General features: G+C 33.3%; 1 protein-coding gene across 1 annotated transcript in view; it reads left to right on the top strand.

Annotated features, from left to right (window-relative positions):
- Window positions 1–21,970, top strand: part of OSBPL8 (oxysterol binding protein like 8) — a gene marked incomplete at its 3' end in the record, with an annotated part of 149,703 nt that extends 127,733 nt beyond the window's left edge. Inside the window, 8 exon segments of the mRNA XM_053658776.1 lie at window positions 5,175–5,245; window positions 9,879–9,956; window positions 11,991–12,007; window positions 12,009–12,087; window positions 14,466–14,669; window positions 16,961–17,045; window positions 18,346–18,517; window positions 21,753–21,970. Coding sequence (XP_053514751.1) covers window positions 5,175–5,245; window positions 9,879–9,956; window positions 11,991–12,007; window positions 12,009–12,087; window positions 14,466–14,669; window positions 16,961–17,045; window positions 18,346–18,517; window positions 21,753–21,970 — 924 coding nt within the window.
- Between the last annotated feature and the right edge of the window lie 6 nt (window positions 21,971–21,976).

A 21,976-nucleotide genomic window follows, 5' to 3' on the forward strand; every position in this document is an offset into this window, starting at 1 on the left:
CCTGACAGACACTCACTCAGACTGAAACCCTCAGACCTTTTTGAAATGTTATCTACTGTTTGATCCTTGCCACCCTTTATTCCTGTGTATTACAACCCAATAAAAGGATATGGAAGAAGGTGCTCGAGGCCTTTTTCTCCTCAGAGAAACTGGCCACAGCCCACTCCACCATCCTCAAGCAGATTCTTCTTGTCTCAGCCATATTTATTCACTCACACATGTCCGTGGCACTGGGGGGAACTTCTCGAAAGAAGTCGCCTCCACAGGTTATGTAAATATTAACTGTATACATCAAATTACTCATTTATGTTTTATGCATTTTTATTAATTTTTAGATCAGTTTCTTTTGAATTCAAAAGGATGAGTAAGGATTAGTTCCTTTTTTTCAGGAACTCACAGTCAAGTACAGAACACTGACAAGAAAACAAGTAATTGCAGTATGTTGTGATAATATGTGTGAAGTGCTGTGCTGTGTGACTCATAGAAGGGGGCACCTCACTAGATGCCCACACAGTTAAAGCAAGGCCTCCCAGAAGAGGCAGCCAGGCATTCTAGAAACAGCATGACTTTTATTTATTTTTTAAAGATATTTAAAAGATTGTATTTATTTATCTTTAGAGGGGAGGGGAAGGAGAGAGGGAGAGAAATATCAATGTATGGTTGCCTCTTGTGGGTCCCCTGCTGGGAACTGGCCTGCAACCCAGGCATGTGCCCTGCAACCCAGGCATATGCCCTGATTGGGAATTGAACCACGATCCTTTGGTTTGCAGGCCTGCGCTCAATCCACTGAACTACACCAGCCAGGGAACAGCATGACTCTTAAAATTATACTAAGTTTGAGTCAACCCTCATACTATCGCTTACTAATATTAGTCAGTTTACTAAATTTCTGTGAGCTTCAGTTTTTTCAATATATAAAATACAGTTCATTTTTTGTGGTATTGTTTTAAAGATTATAAAGTAAGTAAAGCATCTAGCATAGTATTTTTGAATTGCAAGTATTCCTACAAATGAATAGTGATTGCTTTATTGTTTTCATTAGTGTTATTGTGTTATTTATTATAATTAACATGAGTTGATTAATTAATCAGAATTAATGAGGTACAGAATAGGTTAAATGGACATAGGCTACGTGAGAAAGACTGTCAAAGCAAAAGAGGTCTAATAATCTGGAAGAATAGAGAAGGATATCTGAGTTTTTAATTTACTCTTTATTGAAACATAACTTTCCTATAGTTAAGTACACATCTTTTTCAGTATGTATAGATATATGTAAGTACTTCCCAATTCCCAGAACACTCTCTCATGCCCCTCCTAGTCAATTTCTCCTTCAACAAAGGTAAACCACTGTTCCAACATCTAACACCGTAGGTTAGATTTGCCAGTTCCTGAATTTTATATAAATGGAATCATTCAGTGTTTGTTTTTTCTTTTCTTGTTTTTTTTTGAAGGGGTGAGGTGGCTTCTTTCACTCAGTATTATGTCTGTTGTTTTGTGTAGTAGTAATTGCTTATATTCTATGTCTGTAACATTCCATTGTGTGAATAGAATTGTGTTTAATTTATTCTACCATTAATGGCTGTTTAGGTTGGCTTCAGATTTGGGTGCTTATGAATAAAACTACCATGAACATTCTTATACCTATCTTTCAGTGAACATACACACTCATTTCTGTTAGGTGTATCTAGGGTCAGAACTGCTGTATATTAGAGTGTATACATCCAGCTTTACTAGACCTGTCAGTAGTTTTACACAGTGGTTATGCCCCTTTACGTTCCCACCAGTAAGGAATAGAGTTCAGTTACTCCACATTCTTACCTGTACTTGGTGTTAGTCCTTTTAGTTTTAGCCATTTTGATGGAGTAACAGGTTTCTATCTCATTGTGGCAGTGGGGAGAGGATAGTAGGAAAGGAATTTACTACCTAAAATCACTAACAAGCAAACTTGGTGAAAAGTTGTGATCTGAAACTATTCTGCATTATCAGTGATGGTCAATAATGTATTGTAGACTTTAGGATTTTATCTGTATCACTTTTTAAAATAAAGAAGTAATTTTAAAGTAATCTTAAGTTTCCACATATGGTGGAAAATGAAAAGCTTAACAAATATTTTGTCAGAGTCCTTTTGGCTTCTAACAAATACACTTTTGGAACTGACTTTTTAAAATAAAAACTGTTTTGCACATTTTTTAGGAAACCAACTTTTTAAAGTATATTTTATTGATTATGCTTAACAGTTTTCCCAATTTCCCCCCTCGATCCTCCGTCCACCCTGCACCCCACATCCTTCCAGCATCCCCACTTAGTTCATGTCCATGGGTCGTACCTGTAAGTGCTTTGAATTCTCTGTTTCCTATACCATTTTTGACCTCTCTCTATCTATTTCATGCCTACCAGTTATGCTTCTTCTTCCTTGTACCTTTTCTCCCCTATTCCTCCCCTCTCTCTCCCTACTAAAAACCCTCCATGTGATCTCCATTTCTCTCATTCTGTTCCTGTTGTAGTTGTTTGCTTAGTTTTTGTTTTCATTGTTTTTATTGGGGGGGTTCATTTGTTGATAGTTGTGAGTTTGTTGTCATTTTACTGTTCATAGTTTTTGATCTTCATCTTTTTCTTAGATAAGTCCCTTTAACATTTCATATAATAAGGACTGGGTGATGATGAACTCTGTCAACTTGTTCTTATCTGGGAAGTACTTTATCTGCCCTTCCATTCTAAATGATAGCTTTGCAGGATAGAGTAATCTTGGATGTAGGTCCTTGCCTTTCAAGACTTCAAATGCTTCTTTCTAGCCCCTTCTTGCCTGCAAGGTTTCTTTTGAGAAATCAGCTGATGGTCTTGTGGGTACTCCTTTGTAAGTAACTCTTCTTTTCTCTTGCTGCTTTTAAGATTCTCTATCTTTAATCTTGGGTAACTTAATGATGATGTACCTTGATGTGTTCCATTTTGGGTATAACTTCTTTGGGACTCTCTGGGCTTCCTGGATTTCCTGGAAGTCTGTTTCCTTTGCCAGTCCAGGGAAGTTTTCCTTTATTATTTGTTCAAATAAGTTTTCAATTTCTTGCTATTGTTCTTCTCCTCCTGGCACCCCTATAATTCAGATATTGGAATGTTTATAGTTGTCCCAGAGGTTCCTCAGCCTCTCCATTTTTTAAAATTATTTTTTCTTCATTCTGTTCCAGTTGGATGTTTATTTCTTCCTTTTGTTCCAAATTATTGATTTGAGTCCTCATGGGAAAACAACTTTATCCAGAGTAAAGAGAGTTCCCTAGTGTGATATTTTGCTTTCCTTGGAATTACCCTTGAAAACTTAGTGCTCAATATGGCAATATTTTCTTTTTAAGGCCTTTGAACATTTTTATATGTTCTTTGTATTTTATGGTTATAACCTACTTATTTGCCCTTAGTTGAAACTCAAAGCATTTGACCAGACTTAGAAACCATTTTTGCTTTATGCCTCAACAACTTTAAATAACTTTGAAGTCATCAGGGCCATTATTTTTAAATAAGTATGTGATTTCCAAGTTTGAGGTATAGAACATTTCTTAAAATGTGATTTATTTTTTTGTTTTTAAAGATAATATACAACCCAGGTTTATGAATGTTCTTTTCCAACATTTGAAACTTCCCATGAGACATATTTTCATGTTAAGAAAAGTTTATTTGAACTTGAAACTTGTAGTTTTTTAAAAAATTTATTGTTCTCCTCTTATAATAATATGTGAATGTAGATATAGTGAAGAGGTATTTTATTAATCTAATAAATTAATTTGTCGAGATTCAGCTAAATACAAAACTTTACTAGAGAAATTGATGTAAACATCTATTTTTGTGAGAATAAAAGTAGACATCATTTTTAAATTTACAATATATACTTTTAGAAAATCCTTGTGCTCTTGTACATATATTTAGAAGGTCTTTGAAGTACTTTATATTAGTTTCTTAGTATTGAGAATTACTGATTACAAGTATTTTATTCTGAATAAATATTTTAGAATTTTTAAACTGAATTATGTATGTTTGGTTTACTTTACACTAAAGATTCAAATTCTGGTAAGTTTTTACTTCATATTGCATGTTGCATTTATGAAGCAGGTTTTTTTCTTCTCCCCTGTTGGGGTTGAGTGATCATTCTTCTTACCAGAGGGATGGGAATGGGGTGGGAGTTGGAGATTCCTTATTTATAATTACAGAAAAATTCAATAAATTTTTGATATAGGAAAATTGAATGGATTTGGTTTTTATCTGGTATAAACCAAATACAGAATAAATGGTATCACTGATATGCTAGAAATGATTTTTTAGTATTTCTAATATAGGCTTTTATTGGACTTAGAACAAATAATTTTAGGGAAGAGTTAGTATTACCCTCAAAAGTAGAAAGAACTTCATTAAAATGAGTACAGCTCCTTTTGTGCCTGTCACATAAATCTCAGTATTAACATTTCTCTAAGTGTACTCTTACAAGATTAATTTGTTAACTACTTTTGGCAAAGTGTTGCATTAATGTGTTAATTATATTGATTAAAAGGTTGTGCATGTTTATCCCAGTACATTCATGTATTTTAGATTCATCTTTTTAGAATTTACCTAGCAGTAGTCAGGGACATTAATAATAAGGGCCATTATTAATTGAATGTATACTGTGGTGTAGAATATTATGCCAAGTGCTTTGTGTGCATTCTCATTTAATTCTCACAATAAGCACATTGTTAGATTTGTTTAAGTCTGTTCCTCAATTAAGATTTATTGTCCTGGTCATCTTTTATCACCAATTCTGGAATTGTTTTCCAGTTTAGCAAGAGGTGTGAAAAGTATGTTGGATTGGTTTATCAGGATTCTTTGTTAGGAAACTGCTCACGAGAAGACTGAATGCTCCCTGGGGCCTGCATTAATGCTAAGTACTCAATGAGTAGAGAAAGGTATTTAGCTTGATGTTGGTGGATTCAGGGATGTACTTCATTGCCTTGGAAGGCCTTAGTCTATTCTAAAGAATTATTGTACTAGAAATCTTTAAACTTAGAATAGTTTAAAACCACATTTTTGGTCTAGGTTTCTTGTACTGACGTACATCAAATGTATATTTGAAATTGAATGACTTACCTGCTTTTGCTTTTTAATGCTTACATATCTTCAGTAGTACCAATACTGATATAATCACAATGTTTTTAAAGGTTTTGAAAGAGGAAGGGAAGACATCTCTCAAAATAAAGATGACTCTTCACTTCCTATGTCAAAGAGCAAGGTAAGCATATTATCTTCCCCAAATATATGATTACAAAATTTTTCTAATATACAAGATGAGGGAACTAACACTATAATCCTGTCAGATTTTTATGAGATGGTCTTATATTGGTATATCTAAACCAGGTAGTATGTATGAAAAAAGGAAAGTTTCACTGGGGCTGATTTAATGCTGTTGTTTACTTGCAAATATAGCCTATTGGTAATAACCAGTATCCTCTGTAGAGTTATATTGTTTCTGATGTGGTTGCTACAGCAGTACTCCTCAAACTGAAGCTTGAGAGTTTCCCACCTTCCAAGAAATTCTCAGAGTTAATGGTTAAAAAAAAAAACTTAAGTATTAGCAGTTCATTTGAATGACAGTCAAAATGTGTACATCTTACAAAAGGCCAAAGATGTCTTTCTTAGAAAAAAGTATAGTTCCCTAAATTAATATTTCTCAAACTGGGATACTTGTATATGTTCTTAGGTCTATTAGGATTTGTTTTTTCTTTCAAAGTACGTGTTGAGAAATACTATATGATGCCTTGGCTTTCCTCTGGGTTTGTAATTCACTAAATTTCCATAATATAAAGGGATTTGGTTTTTGCCTTTTATTTCTGGTCAGGTTTAATAGCAGGAGAAACTTTTTATGTTTGTGGATTTGAGTCAGTGATATGAAGTAAGAAAACCTATTTTTTAAGCTTGTAAATTCTCTGTTATTCTCAGCAATAGGGTTTGCTTTAAAAACTATGTTTTTTGTTCCTGTTCTTGGGAGCAGTTGAGAAGATGCCATGATATCTTTCAATCTATAATTTTACACAAATTTTATTTACACTTAATTTTCAGGTATTCATTATATAAAGATCTATCCATCAAATGTGTAAAAGTACTTAGGATGGAAGTACTAAATATATGGATGTATATTTTATATGTAGCTATACATGAGAAATGCCTTGATCATTTTATATAAGATGTGTAATTAAAACTGTAGAGTAAATAAGTATCTTGGGTCTGCCATGGCTAATGATAGAATGCAATCTGTGGTATAATGGTATCCCTTCCTATTCAGAAGTCTAAGCACTTAAACCCCAGATCTACATACCACTGCTTCCGATATGTATGTAGTCTTTGAGTGGGAGGTGGGTGGGTGTGGGGTGGACGGGGAAATGGGGAGGCCAAAAAGAAAGTTTACATACCTTACTGAAACAGTGTGCTTTGGAACTGCCCTTTGAGTACAGCAGCACCTAGTCATATGTGACTCTTTAAATTTAAATTAAATAAAATTAGAAATTCAATTTCTCAGTTACATTAGCCATCTCAAGTGCTCAAACAGCCACATATGACTTGTGACTACCATATTGGACAACTCAGATATAGGACATTTCTGTCATTCAGAGAGCTCTACTAGACAACATTGCTTTAGAGTAAAAAAAAGTGAGTTAGAATCTTGACTTCATTATTATGATTGTGGTCAGTAAGGTTATAAAAGAAGGAAAACTTAGTAAAATATTCCCAACAAGAATAGTTTATGGTTTTTGGTATTTAAAAGGTAACCTGTTCATTCTGAAAACTTAGTAATTTATTTTTTTATTTAATCTTTATTATATTTTTTTCCATTACCATTTAGTCCCCTTATGCCCCACTCCCCCGAGCAATCACCACACTGTTGTCCATGTCTATGAGTCCTTTTCCCTTTTGCTCAGTCCCTCCATCTCCTAACCTTTCTCTGTCCCCCCAGCTGTCTTCCTGTTCTCCATCTATGAGTCTGTCCCCATTTTCCTTTTTAGTTCATTTTGTTCATTAGATTCCAAATATGAGTGAAATCATATAGTATTTGTCTTTCTCTGACTGGCTTATTTCACTTAGCCTAATGTTCTCCATCCACACTTTCACAAAAGGTAACATAGGGTAATATTTTCTTCTTTTTTACAGATGAATAATATTCCATTGTGTAGTTGTTTTATCTATTCATCTACTGATGGACACTTGGGATACTTCCATATCTTGGTGATTATAAATAACACTGCAGTGAACATAAGGGCACTTATGTTCTTTTGAATAGTGTTTTGGGTTCCTTTGGATATATCCCCAGAAGTGGAATCACTGGTTCAAACAGCAGATCCATTTTTAATTTTTTGAGGTATCTCCATACTGCTTTCCATAGTGGTTGCACCAATCTGCATTCTTACCAACAGTAGGAATGCTTCTTCCCCATCCTTGTTAGCACTTGTTGTTTGTTGATTTATTGATGACAGGCATTCTAACGGATGTAAGATGATGTCTCATTGTGGTTTTAATTTGCATTTCTCTGATGATTAGTGACCTTGAGCATCTTTTCATATATCTATTGGCCGTCTGTATGTCCTCTTTGGAGAAGTATCTATTCAGTTCCTTTGTCATTTTTAATTAGGAGTTTTTTTGGTGTTGAATTTTGTAAATCTTTATAAATTTTGGATTTTGACTCCTTATCAGATGTAACAGCAAATATGCTTTCCCATTCTGTGGGTAGTCTTTTTAATTTTGTTAATGTTTTCCTTGGCTGTGCAAAACTTTTTAGTTTGATGTATTCCCATTTGTTTATTTTTTCTTTGGTTTCCCTTGCCTGGGGAAGATATATCCAATAAAATAATTGCTATGAGCAATGTTCAAGATTTTGCTGCCTATGTTCTCTTCTAGGATTTTTATGGTTTAGGGTCTAATATTTAATTTGTTGATCCATGTTGAATTTATTCTTGTGTGTGTTGTAAGAAGGTAGTCTAGTTTCATTTTTCTGGATGTATGTGTCCAGTTTTCCCCAAACAATTTATTGAATAAACTATCTTTAGCCCACTGTATGTACTTGCTTCCTTTGTTGAGTGTTAATTGACTGTAAAGATGTGGCTTTATTTCTGGGCTCTCTATTCTGCTCATTTGATCTATGTGTCTGTTTTTATGCCAGTACCATATTGTTTTGATTACTATGGCTTTATAGTATAATTTGATATTGGGCACTGTGAAATATGTCATGATTTTTGGTATTTGAATTTTGTTAGAAATGGTGCTGAATCAGTATATTGCTTTGGGTAGAATGGACATTTTAATGATGTTAATTTTCCCTATTAACATGGTATGTGCTTCCACTTAACTTCCATCTTCTATTTATTTTTCAATATCTTATGATTTTCTGAGTACAGGTTTTTTACATCCTTGGTTAGGTTTATTTCTAAGTATTTTATTCTTTTTGTAGCAATTGTAAATGGGATTGTTTTCTTAATTTCTTTTTCTGTTAGTTCATTATTAGCATATAAAATGCAGCTGATTTCTGGATATTAATTTTGTATCCTGATACTTTGTTGAATTCATTTATCAGTTCTCACAGTTTCTTGGTAGAATCTTTGGGGTTCTCTGTGTACAGTATCATGCCATCTACAAATAATGACAGCTTTACTTCTTCCTTTCCAATTTGGATGCCTTTTATTTCTTCTTGTCTGATTGATGTGGCTAGGACCTCTAGTACTATGTTGCATAAGAGAGGTAAAAGTGGACATCCCTGTCTTGTTCTGGATCTTAAGAGGAACACTTATAATTTGCCTGTCTATATGATGCCGGCAGTGGATTCGTCATATATGGCCTTTATTTTGTTTAAGTATGTTCCCTCTATTTCCACTTTGCTAAGTTTTTATCATAAATGAGTGCTGGATTTTATGAAGTGCTTTTTCTGCATCTCTTGATATGACCATATGGTTTTTAGCCTTCATTTTTTATTAGTCATTTAGTTTAAAATACTATACAACTCTGGGTCACTAGATCCTTTTTGTTAATTTTTTTTCCCAGAAGTAGCTATATACAATTTGGTAGGGATTTCTTGAAGTATATGTACTCTAATTTATCAAGCTCAAATGACACCCTTCTGGCCTGCTGGTCTCTTATATACTTGAATCTTTTAGGAACTACCTACCCAGATCTTTTCATGTCTAGGAAACAGATTTCCTATTGCTCATGAAGATAAGTCTTATATCTGAGTCCGATTGAGATTATATATGAATAGTTTTAAAAGGTGAGAAATCAATATAGTGAGATGGCTAAGAGCATGAGACTGGGAATTAGACTAGAGTACAAATCCAGCTTATCTGTTTATTCGCTTTGTGTGATTTTAGGAAGTCAGTTATTTAATCTATTTGTTTTCATTTCCTTATTAGCAAAAGGGGGATGCTACTGCTATCTCATGGGGTTGCTTTGAGGATTAAATGAGGTAGTGCACATAAAGTGTTTAGCATAGTACTTGGTAAAGAGTAAAAAGCCATTAATTTCCATTAACTTTTAAACTAATACTATAAATATTTGTAATTTAATAGTATTTAAGAAGTATGTTATATTATAAATTTTCTCATTAAGCCATGGAACATAGAAATTAATCTACAGTGTACATACTGTAGATTAATTTGTTGGTTACTTATTACTTTTTTTGGTTGTGGGTTTAATGTGAATTAATTTTTAAATCCTAATACTATACTACATGGAAAAAATTAGTATTTGAAAATCAACATTTGCCTAAATAACAGCAATAAATGGGAAGAATATCACAAGCATAGCTTGAACATTAATATTTTTATGTCATGTGTGTAGAATAAATGAAGGTTTTTAATTTTGTGTTCATTTTTATGTGATTTTAGTCTGAATCTAAACTTTATAATGGCTCGGATAGGGACAGTTCAACTTCAAGCAAGCTCACGAAAAAAGAATCTCTCAAGGTTAGTTTCCAAAGTTATTTCATGACTAACACAATGCTTTACATGTGCTTTTGAAAGTAGGCTAATAAAATAAATAAAGTGTCTTCCTGAAAGAAGAAAAAAAATCCAGGCAGGCACAGATAAAAAATATCAGTATTTGTACAACATTCTGGAGTCAACTGAAAAGGCTGCATAATGACCACCCCAGAGCTCCTCCATGCCTTAAGTGGCCACTGCTGGAGCTGAGGACCAGCTATGTCTGCAGAGCTGTGCTCTCATCATTTATACCACTGGGTTGTGGGGCACCTGATGGGCAGCTCTGGTGCACTTTGAAATTTGAGATTACCAACTGCTAGGTCATGCATGGGCTGAATTTGGCTCATGGGTAGATGTATATAGTAAGTCTTCACCTAACACTGTCAGTAGATTCTTGAAACTGTGATGCATGATGTATGACAAAACTAGTTTTACCATAAGCTAATTAATATAAACAAGAGTTAAATTCCTACAGCATGTCATCACCATCATAACAAAACAGTGCTGAACAAAATGTTATTTGAGGACCCGCTGTATTTTGTTTTACCTACACAGTGTTTTGAAAATTCAGCAATCACTAGTTCAGATTTCCAGGTTCTCTTAAGAAATGTGCAATATGGGGGCTGCCTTCCAGATTGGCCACTGATCCTACAGCCTAAGGAACACATGCTTTCCAATGACTCTGATCCTTGTGTAGTCTCTTTTACCCCTTCCCACTCCATATCTCATTTTGTATGCATTTGCAATTTCATAATAAATCTACTGTTAATTCAGATATGCATGATAATAAAGACCAAAAGTCTACAGTGTTTTGGCTGTGGAGTTATTAAAATCTTGTTATTTGTATGCAGTCTCATTACCATTAAGTGAAAGTAGGAAGATTTTATATTAGAGTTCAAAAGTATATATATCACATAGGTTACCACCACTCTTCTCCCATTCATGTAATAACAACAAAGCAGTAATGAGACTACATTAATTCACTGCTACTTTCCCATATTATCTCAGAAGGTAAAACTTTGATATTTTGAATGAATTAATTTCTTTGTTGTAGTTTCTTAATTATTTCTTATAAGTCAGGAAAGAGGAAAATTGGTCATTGTAAACAATTGCTGCATTGTTCATAATATGAAAAAACTGCTAATGGTAGATTTCCATCAGTATGAGAATATTAATATATTAAGAAAAATTTAGACTCAATATAGCATGGTGGTTAAGAGCATGTATTTTAGGGCCAGTCTGCTTCTGTTTGAATCCTGCCTCCATGACTTACTAGCTATGTGATCCTGGGCAAGCTACTACCTGTGCCTCAGTTTTCTCTTTGTAAATTAAGGATACTAGTAGTCCTACTTCCCAAGATTATTGTAAAGGTTAAATGAGATAATATGTGTAAAGTGCTTAGAACTGTTACTGGTACACAGAATGTACCTAGTAAATGTTAGCTCTTATTATTTATACTAGAAATTCTATGTAGCAGTTTAAAAAATGAGGTGGTCATGAAAATGATCCAAAAAATATTGAATGGGAGAAAAAAATTTAGTATGCTTATAAACTCAAAAAAGGAGAAACTATATATTTTTATAGGTTTTATACATAGCAAAGGCCTGAAAAGATACTGTTTTCAGAAAGATTAACTGTGGTCAGTTCTGTGGATTGGAATAAGATAGGGTATAATAAAGATGGCATTTTAGCTTTATTTGTGTTGTTTAAAATTTTTTACCATGAGATTATATTTATGTATTGTGTAATTTTAAAAATCTAAATTTCTTTTAAAAGATACAGAAAACTGGACTAGTGATCAGGAAAAACACAGCTTTTAACCTTACTTCTCTAAAAATTTCTACCAGTTCTCAAGAAAAAAGCAGAAGCAAACAAAAAATAGTTCTTTTATCCTGAGATGGTAAATTTCTAAAAGAGGGTTAGAATTTTATCGTCTATATTTCATATGTGTAAAATTTTTGAAGAGAAATTACTCATTTCTAATGAATTTTTAATTTTTCTATTATTTCTGTAAAATAGGTGCAAAAGAAAAATTATCGAGAAGAAAAGAGCCACAAAGGAGTTACTCAGTACAATCACAGATCCTTCTGTTATTGTTATGGCTGACTGGTTGAAGGTCAGTTTGTATAGAATCTTTACCTACTGGAATAGGAGAGCCCAGAGTGCACTAAAGCCTACAAGACATAAATAACTACTAGCTTGATTGTTTTCACCGACAAACTATTAATTGTATCCCAGAGGTTCTCTGTTGCAATCTTAGTGAGAAAGAACCTTAATGTTGTCTCTCTTAACACAACATCAGGTACGCATAGCAGTTGTTTTAAAAAGGCTTTTTGATTTTTATGACATTATGTAGTCTAATCAATATGCTGTAAAGTAATTTTAGCTTGCTTTTAAAATTATTATTTAGTATCATTGTAGACTTGGTGTATACATTATTGAGAAGATATGAGACAAAGTTAATACTAAAAGTATCATTTGAAAAGGATTAGTGTTCAAAGAAATGTACATGTTGCTGTTCCTATACCTTACCTTTTTGGCGTCTGGTTATTCCCACTTATTTTTATTTCTTTTTTTATCATCTCCGTCACTCTGTCCTCTTTCTTGTTCTTTTCTGAAGAATGTTTGGTAGTAATCTTTCAGGCTAAGGCTAACTTTAAGGATCATTTTGTAAAGACCCTGCCTCCCAAGAAGTTTCAATACCTAGCATTGACCTAAAAATTACCCCAGCCCTGGAAGCCTTTCACTTTTGCAAAGAGTTGGTACAGTCTCCAACCTAAAATCTTTATGAAATCTGTCATTGAAGTTCTCTTACTAACATTGGAAGAACTTAGTGATGGTTTCAAGTAATGCTAGGGTCTTCTTCAATGTTGTGCTGAAAACACCTTGTAATTTGGGCTCTGCTTTGAAGACTTTAAGCTACAGATCTTACTTGGGTTTTTCAGGGCTAAACCTACTCTTGTCTTTCAACATGGGATTTCCCAACCAACTCTCCAAAACTTCCCAACACATCCCCTGGCCGACTTTTTAAGTCTTACCTTCATTTTGATAATATGCCATCCATGTTTTACTATCACATCACCAAGATCCAGAATCTTATCTCAGAGTAACTCTCAACTCTCATCTTTCCATCTCTTTTACATATACACATACCTTTTCTTTAAGATTTTCTCTCTTTTTTTTTTTCATGCCTGGCTCCAAACTCCTCCTTTCTAATTTTTTCTTGTTTAGAGTTACTGTGGTATGCCTCTTTGGGGAGTTTGGGAGCCCTATATATATTTAATAATTTCTATAAGTGCATTGGTAGAATAGCTGTTTTACAGTAAATAAAACTGAGAACAATTCCTGGTTTTTAATCTCAGTATTACATTAGCATCTTTTTCAGTATTTTGAATTCAGTGACTTGCATAGAAACACTTTTAATGGATTACAGAGATAGAATAGGAAAAGCTAGCTATAGACTATTTTTGACATAGCATTAAACCCTAGGATGAGGAACATTTTATAAGGCTAGAGAAATTTATGTAACTTGTGTTTTAAATTTACCCAAGAGGTTTATATGACACACTCTATGTAATTACTTAGAATCATATAATTTAGAGAAGGTCATTATAGGGATGGATGTTCTTCCTTCTCTCTACCACTCGCCAAATATTTAGGGAATGAATTCCTAGTGTGTGCTAACAGTGTTTTCAGTACTCTTTATGTAGTAGTAGGGGGGTAAAATCTTAAAAGGTAGAATAATCTTGCACTAACAGAAATAAAATTATAGCTATTTTAGATGCTAAGAGGCAAATCTTGATATCAGGAAAGTATATTTTAGTAGCACCCGACCTGACCTGGAAGGTTAGGAAAACAGTTTTACTTGGTATATAGTATTTTGAAACTACTGACCCAATTCTCCTGCTAGAATTTAAGATCCTCAGAAGCAGTATTCATACTACTTTTTAAACTATATTTTTATTGCTGACAGCATTACAGATGTCCCCCTTTGTCCACCTCCTTCCACCCCCTTCCCTCTGGACCTCACCACACTGTTGTCTGTGTCTGTGGGTTGTGCATATTTGTTCTTTGGCTACTCCCGTCACCTTCTTTCATCCAGTTACCCGAAGCCCCTCCCCGGTGACAGCCCTCATTCTGTTCCATGTATCCGTGCCTCTGTCTCTGTTATGTTTGGCAGATTTACTTTGTTCATTAGATTTTATATATAAGTGAGATCATAAGATATTTGTCTTTCACCAACTGGCTTATTTCACTTAGCATAATAATCTTCTAGTCAGTCCATGCTGTCACAAAAGGTAAGAGTTTCTTCTTTTTTTTTTTTTAATCAGTGCTTGTTATTTAGTCGCTTTAAAAAAGTATCCATTGACTCTAACTTGTTCATTTTTCTGGAAATTTTAGGTTAAAACATACTGTTTACCATTACTTTAGTTTGTATCTTGTGGAACACAAAGAGAAAAGCAGAGCTTTATTTCTTAAATTCATTTTCTATAGATTCGTGGTACTCTAAAGAGCTGGACCAAGTTGTGGTGTGTGTTGAAACCAGGAGTGCTACTGATCTATAAAACCCAAAAAAATGGTCAGTGGGTAGGAACTGTCCTTCTGAATGCCTGTGAAATAATTGAGCGGCCATCAAAAAAGGATGGCTTTTGTTTCAAACTTTTTCACCCTTTGGAGCAGTCTATTTGGGCCGTGAAGGTAAGCATTTGTTATATAGGTAAAAGGTAAAATGACAGTCTTTGAGTAGAACAGAGATAAATCAATCTAATGATTGCTCTTCTCTGCCAACACTTATAAATTTATTTTTGTTTTCAAGGGCATTGTTCCTCTGTCTCTACTCACAATGAAATGCGCACTAAAAGTCCTTTTTACCTTTAAGATCTAACTTAAAATTTTCTCCAGAAAATGTTTTTCTAATTTATATTGTACCTTATTATCTCTTGGCAATGGGGATTCAATTTGTACTTAAAAAAATGCAGTGAATAATCTTGCTTTGTAACACTGTATTGTGTTTACTATGTTTTTCTCTTTATCAAAATTATAAAATCGCCTAGAACAGAAGCTGCCATTTATTTTTTTGGTTTTTCCTGTAGTGATGTAAATATGTGCTAAGAAGAATCCTATAAGCAATCACAGTCCTACTTACTGTTGAGATGCAACTTTCTTCGAAGATGGAGCTCTAATGCTTTATCCGGGAGTGTCAACCTCATTTTCATGAGCGTAGGGTGGGGAGGGGGCACATCAACCTCTCAGTTGCCTTCAAAGGACCACATGTAATTTTAGGAACATATAAATGTAACTACTCCTTAATAGTTAAGCGAGAACTCAGTGCTGCTGCTGGGTAGAAACAAGGTGCCAGGCCAGATAAAACCAGGTGGAGGGCCCAGTTCGGCTCATGGGCATTGTGTTTACCACCTGTCCTTTATACCTAAAAAGCATTTCTGTAGTCACTCCTGTATTATAATAGCAGAAACTTAATCATGAAAGTAGAAATGCCTTGTTTGATTAACTACCAAGAAATTCTACAAATAGTAGATATGCTAATGAATAAAATGAGTCTGGTTTAAGTTTTTACAAAGCAATCAATGTTTTAATTTGAAAGGAGGTCAGTTACATTTGAATAAAGGGTTTAGGACTCCTTTAAGGAAAACCACCTAATTGAGATGAGGGCTAGGTAAAAGTAGGTTCAGCTTTTAAATACTTTTGGTACTCCTTAATTAGGCAATATACATATACCTAGGAAAAAACCTGGACTTTTTACCTTTATTTCAGTAGTCTGGAGTCAGAAGTAAATTTAGGATTACAGTTAGTTCCATACTGGAATTAGATAGTTCCCATGAGGGAAAGATTTTTAAGCCATACAACCTATGGTGTTTATATATAATGTGATTCTCAAGTGAGAGAATTTTATTTTCAAAACTTTTTATATATTGCATTCATTCTCTACTCCTTCTCTAAGGAATTTAAGACATTTGAAAAAATCATATTGATTTTTCTGTTACTTCATTTTGAATCTGCATCTTTACTTTTAAATGTTTATGTACTTATTAAAGTTCATTTTATTCCTTGATCTGACAACCAAAAAATTATTTTTTTCTATCAAAATTATACTATAAATTCAATCCTCAGATTTTGTTTTTAATTTTTATTTATTGGTTTGAGAGAGAAGGAAAGAGGGAGATAGAGATCTGTTGTTTCACTTGTTCATATATTCATTGGGTTATTCTTATATATTCCCTGACATCAGACCTGCAACCTTAGCATATCAGGGTGATGCTCTAACCAACAGAGCCACCCAGCCAGGACTTCTCAACACTCAGATTTTTTTTCTAGTTAAGATCCATGTCCACCTAAGGTAGCCTTGGTGATACTAATTACTGTAGAGCTCTTGGTGTCAAATACTTCTAAAGCAAATAACCCTGGCCAACAACAATAAAATTCCTTTTTCTTTCTTGTTCCTGGTTAAATAATATTAGCTTTTATAGTTGGTATTTATAAACAAGTATATCATTGGTTATAAAATGGATCTTTATTTTTTCCCTAGACCTAATAAAAAATTTTTTTTTCTTGTAAATTGTAACTACCATATATTTCTAGCTGTTTCTTTATGGGCTTCTAGAAATAAAGTATTTTTTTCTAGTAGTATATGTGGGGTAGAAATTCTCTGTTAAAGTACAATTTTATCTAGTATGGTAAAATTTAGGGAATTCCCTTTAATATGTAAACAATGTACAGAAATAATGTTTAGTGATAACTATAAGGTATTCAGTTTTTGATAAGGAGGTATATTTGTTGGAACAGGAAGACTTTCCTTAATACTCCACATTTACTTTCTCAATAAGCATGAAATTAAACCTTGTTTGCTTTTAAATTATAATCCATACCTAACTTAGATTGTTACCAATAATAATGGATAATACAAAGTTGAGATCTCATAAAACTATATGCCACTTATTTTGCTTATTTTTATTTTATTTGATTATTTTAAGGGTCCCAGGGGTGAAGCAGTGGGGTCCATAACTCAGCCCTTACCCAGCAGTTACTTGATCATCCGAGCTACTTCTGAGTCTGATGGTAAATACAGGTTTTAACGGATTGGATTTGGGTCTCATTTTTAGGGTTTATTTAATAAACCACTCTGTGTTTTCCTTTGGGGAAAAAATTGTCTTTAGTATGGTATTTGCAGCAGATGTGTTATAATCAGAAATTCCTTAGAACACCAAATATATTATTAACTTGGTAGACAACAGAGGAATCTGATAGGAAGGAAGCATTGGATAATTGAGTGGTAAATTAGCAGCCTAGAGTTTTCTTCTTAATCCTCCATTGACCTTTTAACATCTTTTTTGACTTGGTTGGTGTTCTCTATGGTAACTCATTAAGTTTTATTGTTTTAGAGGTACATTTAATACTACTTATATTGTACAACTAAGTATAAACATTTATAAAACACATACAACTGTTGTTAAGCTTTCTTAACCTAAGACATTTTTCTGTACTTCTTAACTTAATAGTTAATTCCTGAAGCAAATACAGGGAAAATAAAACTTATTTATTTCTAATCAAAGTAACTTTAAAACCTTAATAATTGATCATGGATTTCTGCCTCACTTTTATGTTTTATAGTTTAGACTAGCCTAGCCTAAGGAATCTGGTAACCTTCCAAAGTTTACTTTTACCAGATAATTATTTTTAAAATTAAAACATCATAAGCATGAGCTTTTGTTATGAAAGTATTTTATTTGGCTGATATTTCCAGCAGATGTTGAAACAAAATATGTATGAATTTTAAGTGAACTAATATTTTTTCTGCTAATTACAGTTCTAATTTTTAATTTAAAAAATAAGGTTACTAGTGTTTTTACTAACTAATAGGACAGTATTATACAGGCATTTTCCTGACTTAAAAAATTTTTCATACATATAAGTAAATGGATGCCAAACCTGGGAACAGACCTACTATCAACAACAAAGGATTGTTTTAGATAGTTTGTTTATAGTACAAATATAGTAATGCCTTCAGTATATTTTATGTGCCTATTTTGGTACTTTTAAATTATACAACATATTAATGTTCTAAGATTTTAAAAATAAAATACATGTATTTTCATTAGGTCTGTTTACCAATGTGTACTGTATTTTCTTCATTTACCAGTAGTTTTTAAATACTTCTTATAGTAGGTAAAATCACATGATAAACTGAAAAATTGGATTAAAAATCCTGGTATAAGACTTTATGCTCAAAATAACTTTTCCAGTGCATTTGTCTCAAAGAAATAATAGTGTGCTTAAAGGCTAACAGTGTTAAATTTAGATGGATGCTAGTTTTTGTAGTTTCTTGAATTATACTGCTTATGAATCTCTGCTCTTCTAGGAAGGTGCTGGATGGATGCTTTGGAGTTGGCTCTGAAATGTTCTAGTCTTCTTAAACGTACAATGATCAGGGAAGGAAAGGAACATGACCTAAGCATTTCATCGGAGAGCACACATGTGACTCTGTATGGCTTACTACGTGCTAACAATCTCCACAGTGGTGACAATTTCCAGTAAGTAGATATTACCCCTGATTTGGTGATTATTTTAGAGACCATGTTGTTCATTGGGTTAGCTGGCAGGCTTGGAATGTTTGTAGTGTATCTAGGATTGAAACTTAGCTGTCTTCTTACTATATGGCCTAAGACCTGGTTTAAGATTTGTTTAGTTACGGTGATAAGGTATAGAAAGTTATTTCCTTGATCCTGGCTAATGTAAGTTATTTGTTATTTCCCAAATGCAGCCAAGCTGTCTACCTTGTCTTTGGGCATGGTGTTCCCTTCATTAAGAATGATTTCTAGTTTTCCTTGGTCTTTTGTCTTATCACAAAACTATGTATTCTTAAAGAGCAATCTCAAATATCAGATCACATGTGAAGACTCTCATGCCTCTTAACCATGAAATAATATAATCTGCTCTTCTATTGCTGTTCTGTAGCACTTTTTTTTTATAATACCATCAGACTAATTCTTCCTTGTATTTGTGGAATTCTCCCACTATATTGTGTTTCAAGTTGGAATTGTCCCTTGTTGTGGTATTATTCCCTGAAGCATTTAATACTAACTGTTAGTAGTTAATACTAAAAAATATATTTCTCCAAGGGAAAGTAAAAAATATTCTTCAGGGAAACTCAGTACTTTGCTCAAGGTTCAGCTCTCTTTGTTGCTTTGTAGGAAAAACATTAGACTTTCTCTTTTCTTCCCTTGTCCCAATGTTCAGTGTGTGTTCTGCAGCCACTTACCACTGTCAGCATTGGGTTGCTGTCCTCAAACTTGTTAGACTGCTCCTCTCTTCCCTGTGACCTGAGATGACCATTTTGGGTTTTTTTTATCCTTTTGCTTGACTCTTTTTCTTCACTCTTTGAAAGCCTATATTTTCTGACCTTTTATATCCATTCTTTGCAAAATTATAATCTAGAGTTTTTTCTTAACACTCAGAACAAAAGTTTGAATGGGATTAGATTGGGGATGGGAGCACAATTTATATAGAAATGGGTGTTTTTTGGGGGGGGGGGGGGGGGCTCTTCCTGAAATTTTTTTCCTTGAAGTTCTTCACCTGTAAACTATTCATTGTTTTTGTTGCATACTAGGTAATCTTTAAATGCCCTTATTTGGGGACCTTAAAAATTCATCTGCTTCACCTATTTATTCATTAAATTTTGAAGGCCCTTTTCTGTGTAAGATACTATACATTTTTCTGTATAATTTACCACATTGTGAATAGGCAGATGAATCTGAAAAGATCCTAAATTTGAATCTAGTACAACAGTTGATTAGCTCTGTGATTCTGAAGAGATGGTTTGTATCATTTGAAACCTATAAAATTCTGGATAACTATAAATATTAGGAAGAAAAGAATAGCATAAACAGCCAAAGGAGAGATAATTTAGGGTAATATAGGATTGGAATTTATAGGATTAAAACATAGCATCCTTCTACTGAATCAGGGGGAGGATCAATATAACAGATTTTTATAAAAGTAGAATCAACATTCCAACATATTTATTTGGTTATATGACAGAAAATGAGCTGGGAGCTAAAGATTCAGAGTTAAGAATGGTGGGAGCCTAGCTTCAGAACTTAAAGTCTGCTTGGGTGTAAGGGACAGGCAGTGGGTGAAGTTAAAGAAGATTACCAAATTTTAAGCCTGAGTGATAGGGAAGATGATGGTATAGTAAAACAAAGGACCATGTTTGGGAGATAATAGCTTATTAAATATTGTACATGTTGAGAATACGTGTACATGTTGAGGTCCCAGGACATCGATGATATCAGCCAAGCATTTAAAAACATGGGTCTAAAGCTTATTCCTGCATGCATGGTTTGGAAATCAAATAAAAATTGGATAACTTGCCAAAAAAGAGAGAAGACAGAGAAAATAAAAAAGAACCAAGGAGGATGAATGTATGTATTTAAGGGTAGAAGGAAGTAAGAGGGATCGGAGAGCTTAAAAAAATACAACTACAATTATACATGGAACCCAAGTATTAAGATTATTTCAAGGAAAATAATCATTATCTAAGTCCAGTGCTGAGGAGAAGTCAAAGGAAGTGACAATTAGATAAGGCCACTGGATTTGTTAACTAAGCCATCGTTAGTGACCTTTAAGGAAACACACTCACTGGACTTAGGGGAGTGTAAACCAGATTGTGAGAGGTAAAGGAGAGAATAGATGGTAAGAAAGGAGAGGTAGCAATTTTAGACTACTTTTTAAAATATATGATCATTAAGGGAAAGAAGGAAAATAGTATGTATATAAATACGAATTTCTATTAGTAATTCTCTGATTAAAATCCAAAAAAATGAAGATTTTAGAAAAATAGAGCCTAACAAGAATCAAATAAAACTTCTTTGCTCTGATATTATTTCAGCATTGCTAAAATATCAGTTATATATAATGGCATCATGTATTCATTTGTGAAGTACTTTAGGGTTCATTCCTATAAGAATTTTATGCTCAATGAAACCCACAGATACTTTCCTAAATAAGAAATTTCTACATTAAAAAATTTGATTCTGTGAGGTTTTTTTAAATATTCTTTTTTTAATAATTCTTTCAGATTATTAACCCTGAACACTTTCAGGTTAGTGTAAATAGGGTTGGTTATAGCCACTGATCACTGTTAGATTACACGTTCATTTCCTTAGGCTATATTTTCATTTCCAATTCTCCTTGGACCTTTTCCCCAAGATTAATAAGCTTATCAGTCAAGTATTAAATAACTATAATTACTTACCTTTTACATTTTCTAATCTTATTCTTGGACTTATTTTGAATAACTTTGGAGACCTTTGCAAATGGAAAGCCATACTTCATTTCAGTTCACTCGAAAGTCTCTCTGATGATCTTGACTTAAAGTTTTTCCTTCATACCACAAGTGACAGGTTGATTCAAGTGATGATCTGTGTGTAAAGAAAAAAATCTAGCAAGAGACAGTCTAAAATTTTGCTTTTGGACAGTTTCATCCCCAAGTAGTAGAGAGCCAAAGAGCTCAGTGTCATATTTTTTAACATTTTCCCAGATTTTTACTTAACTTCTCTGTACCATTTACTAATCTGTAAAGTGAGAATAATATTACCTCTCTCATAGGGTTATTTTGAGGATTAAATAACTAAAACTATATAAAACACTAAGAATAATGCCTGACACATAGTAAATTCTCAGTAAATGTTTCATATCCATTCTTAGTTATAAATTAAATATTCTTAACATCTTCTATTCTTCCTTCTAATAATTCTTTTTCTTAAGGTTAAATGATAGTGAAATTGAACGACAGCATTTTAAGGACCAAGATATGTATTCTGATAAATCTGATAAAGAAAATGATCAAGAGCATGATGAGTCTGACAATGAGGTGATGGGGAAAAGTGAAGAAAGTGACACAGACACATCAGAAAGACAAGATGACTCATATATAGAACTTGAACCTGTTGAGCCTTTAAAGGAGACCACTTACAGTGAACAGAGTCATG

This window comes from Artibeus jamaicensis, unplaced genomic scaffold, assembly GCF_021234435.1.
Source record: "Artibeus jamaicensis isolate MK-2021 breed Jamaican fruit bat unplaced genomic scaffold, CSHL_Jam_final scaffold_584, whole genome shotgun sequence".
In the NCBI taxonomy this organism is placed as follows: domain Eukaryota; kingdom Metazoa; phylum Chordata; class Mammalia; order Chiroptera; family Phyllostomidae; genus Artibeus; species Artibeus jamaicensis.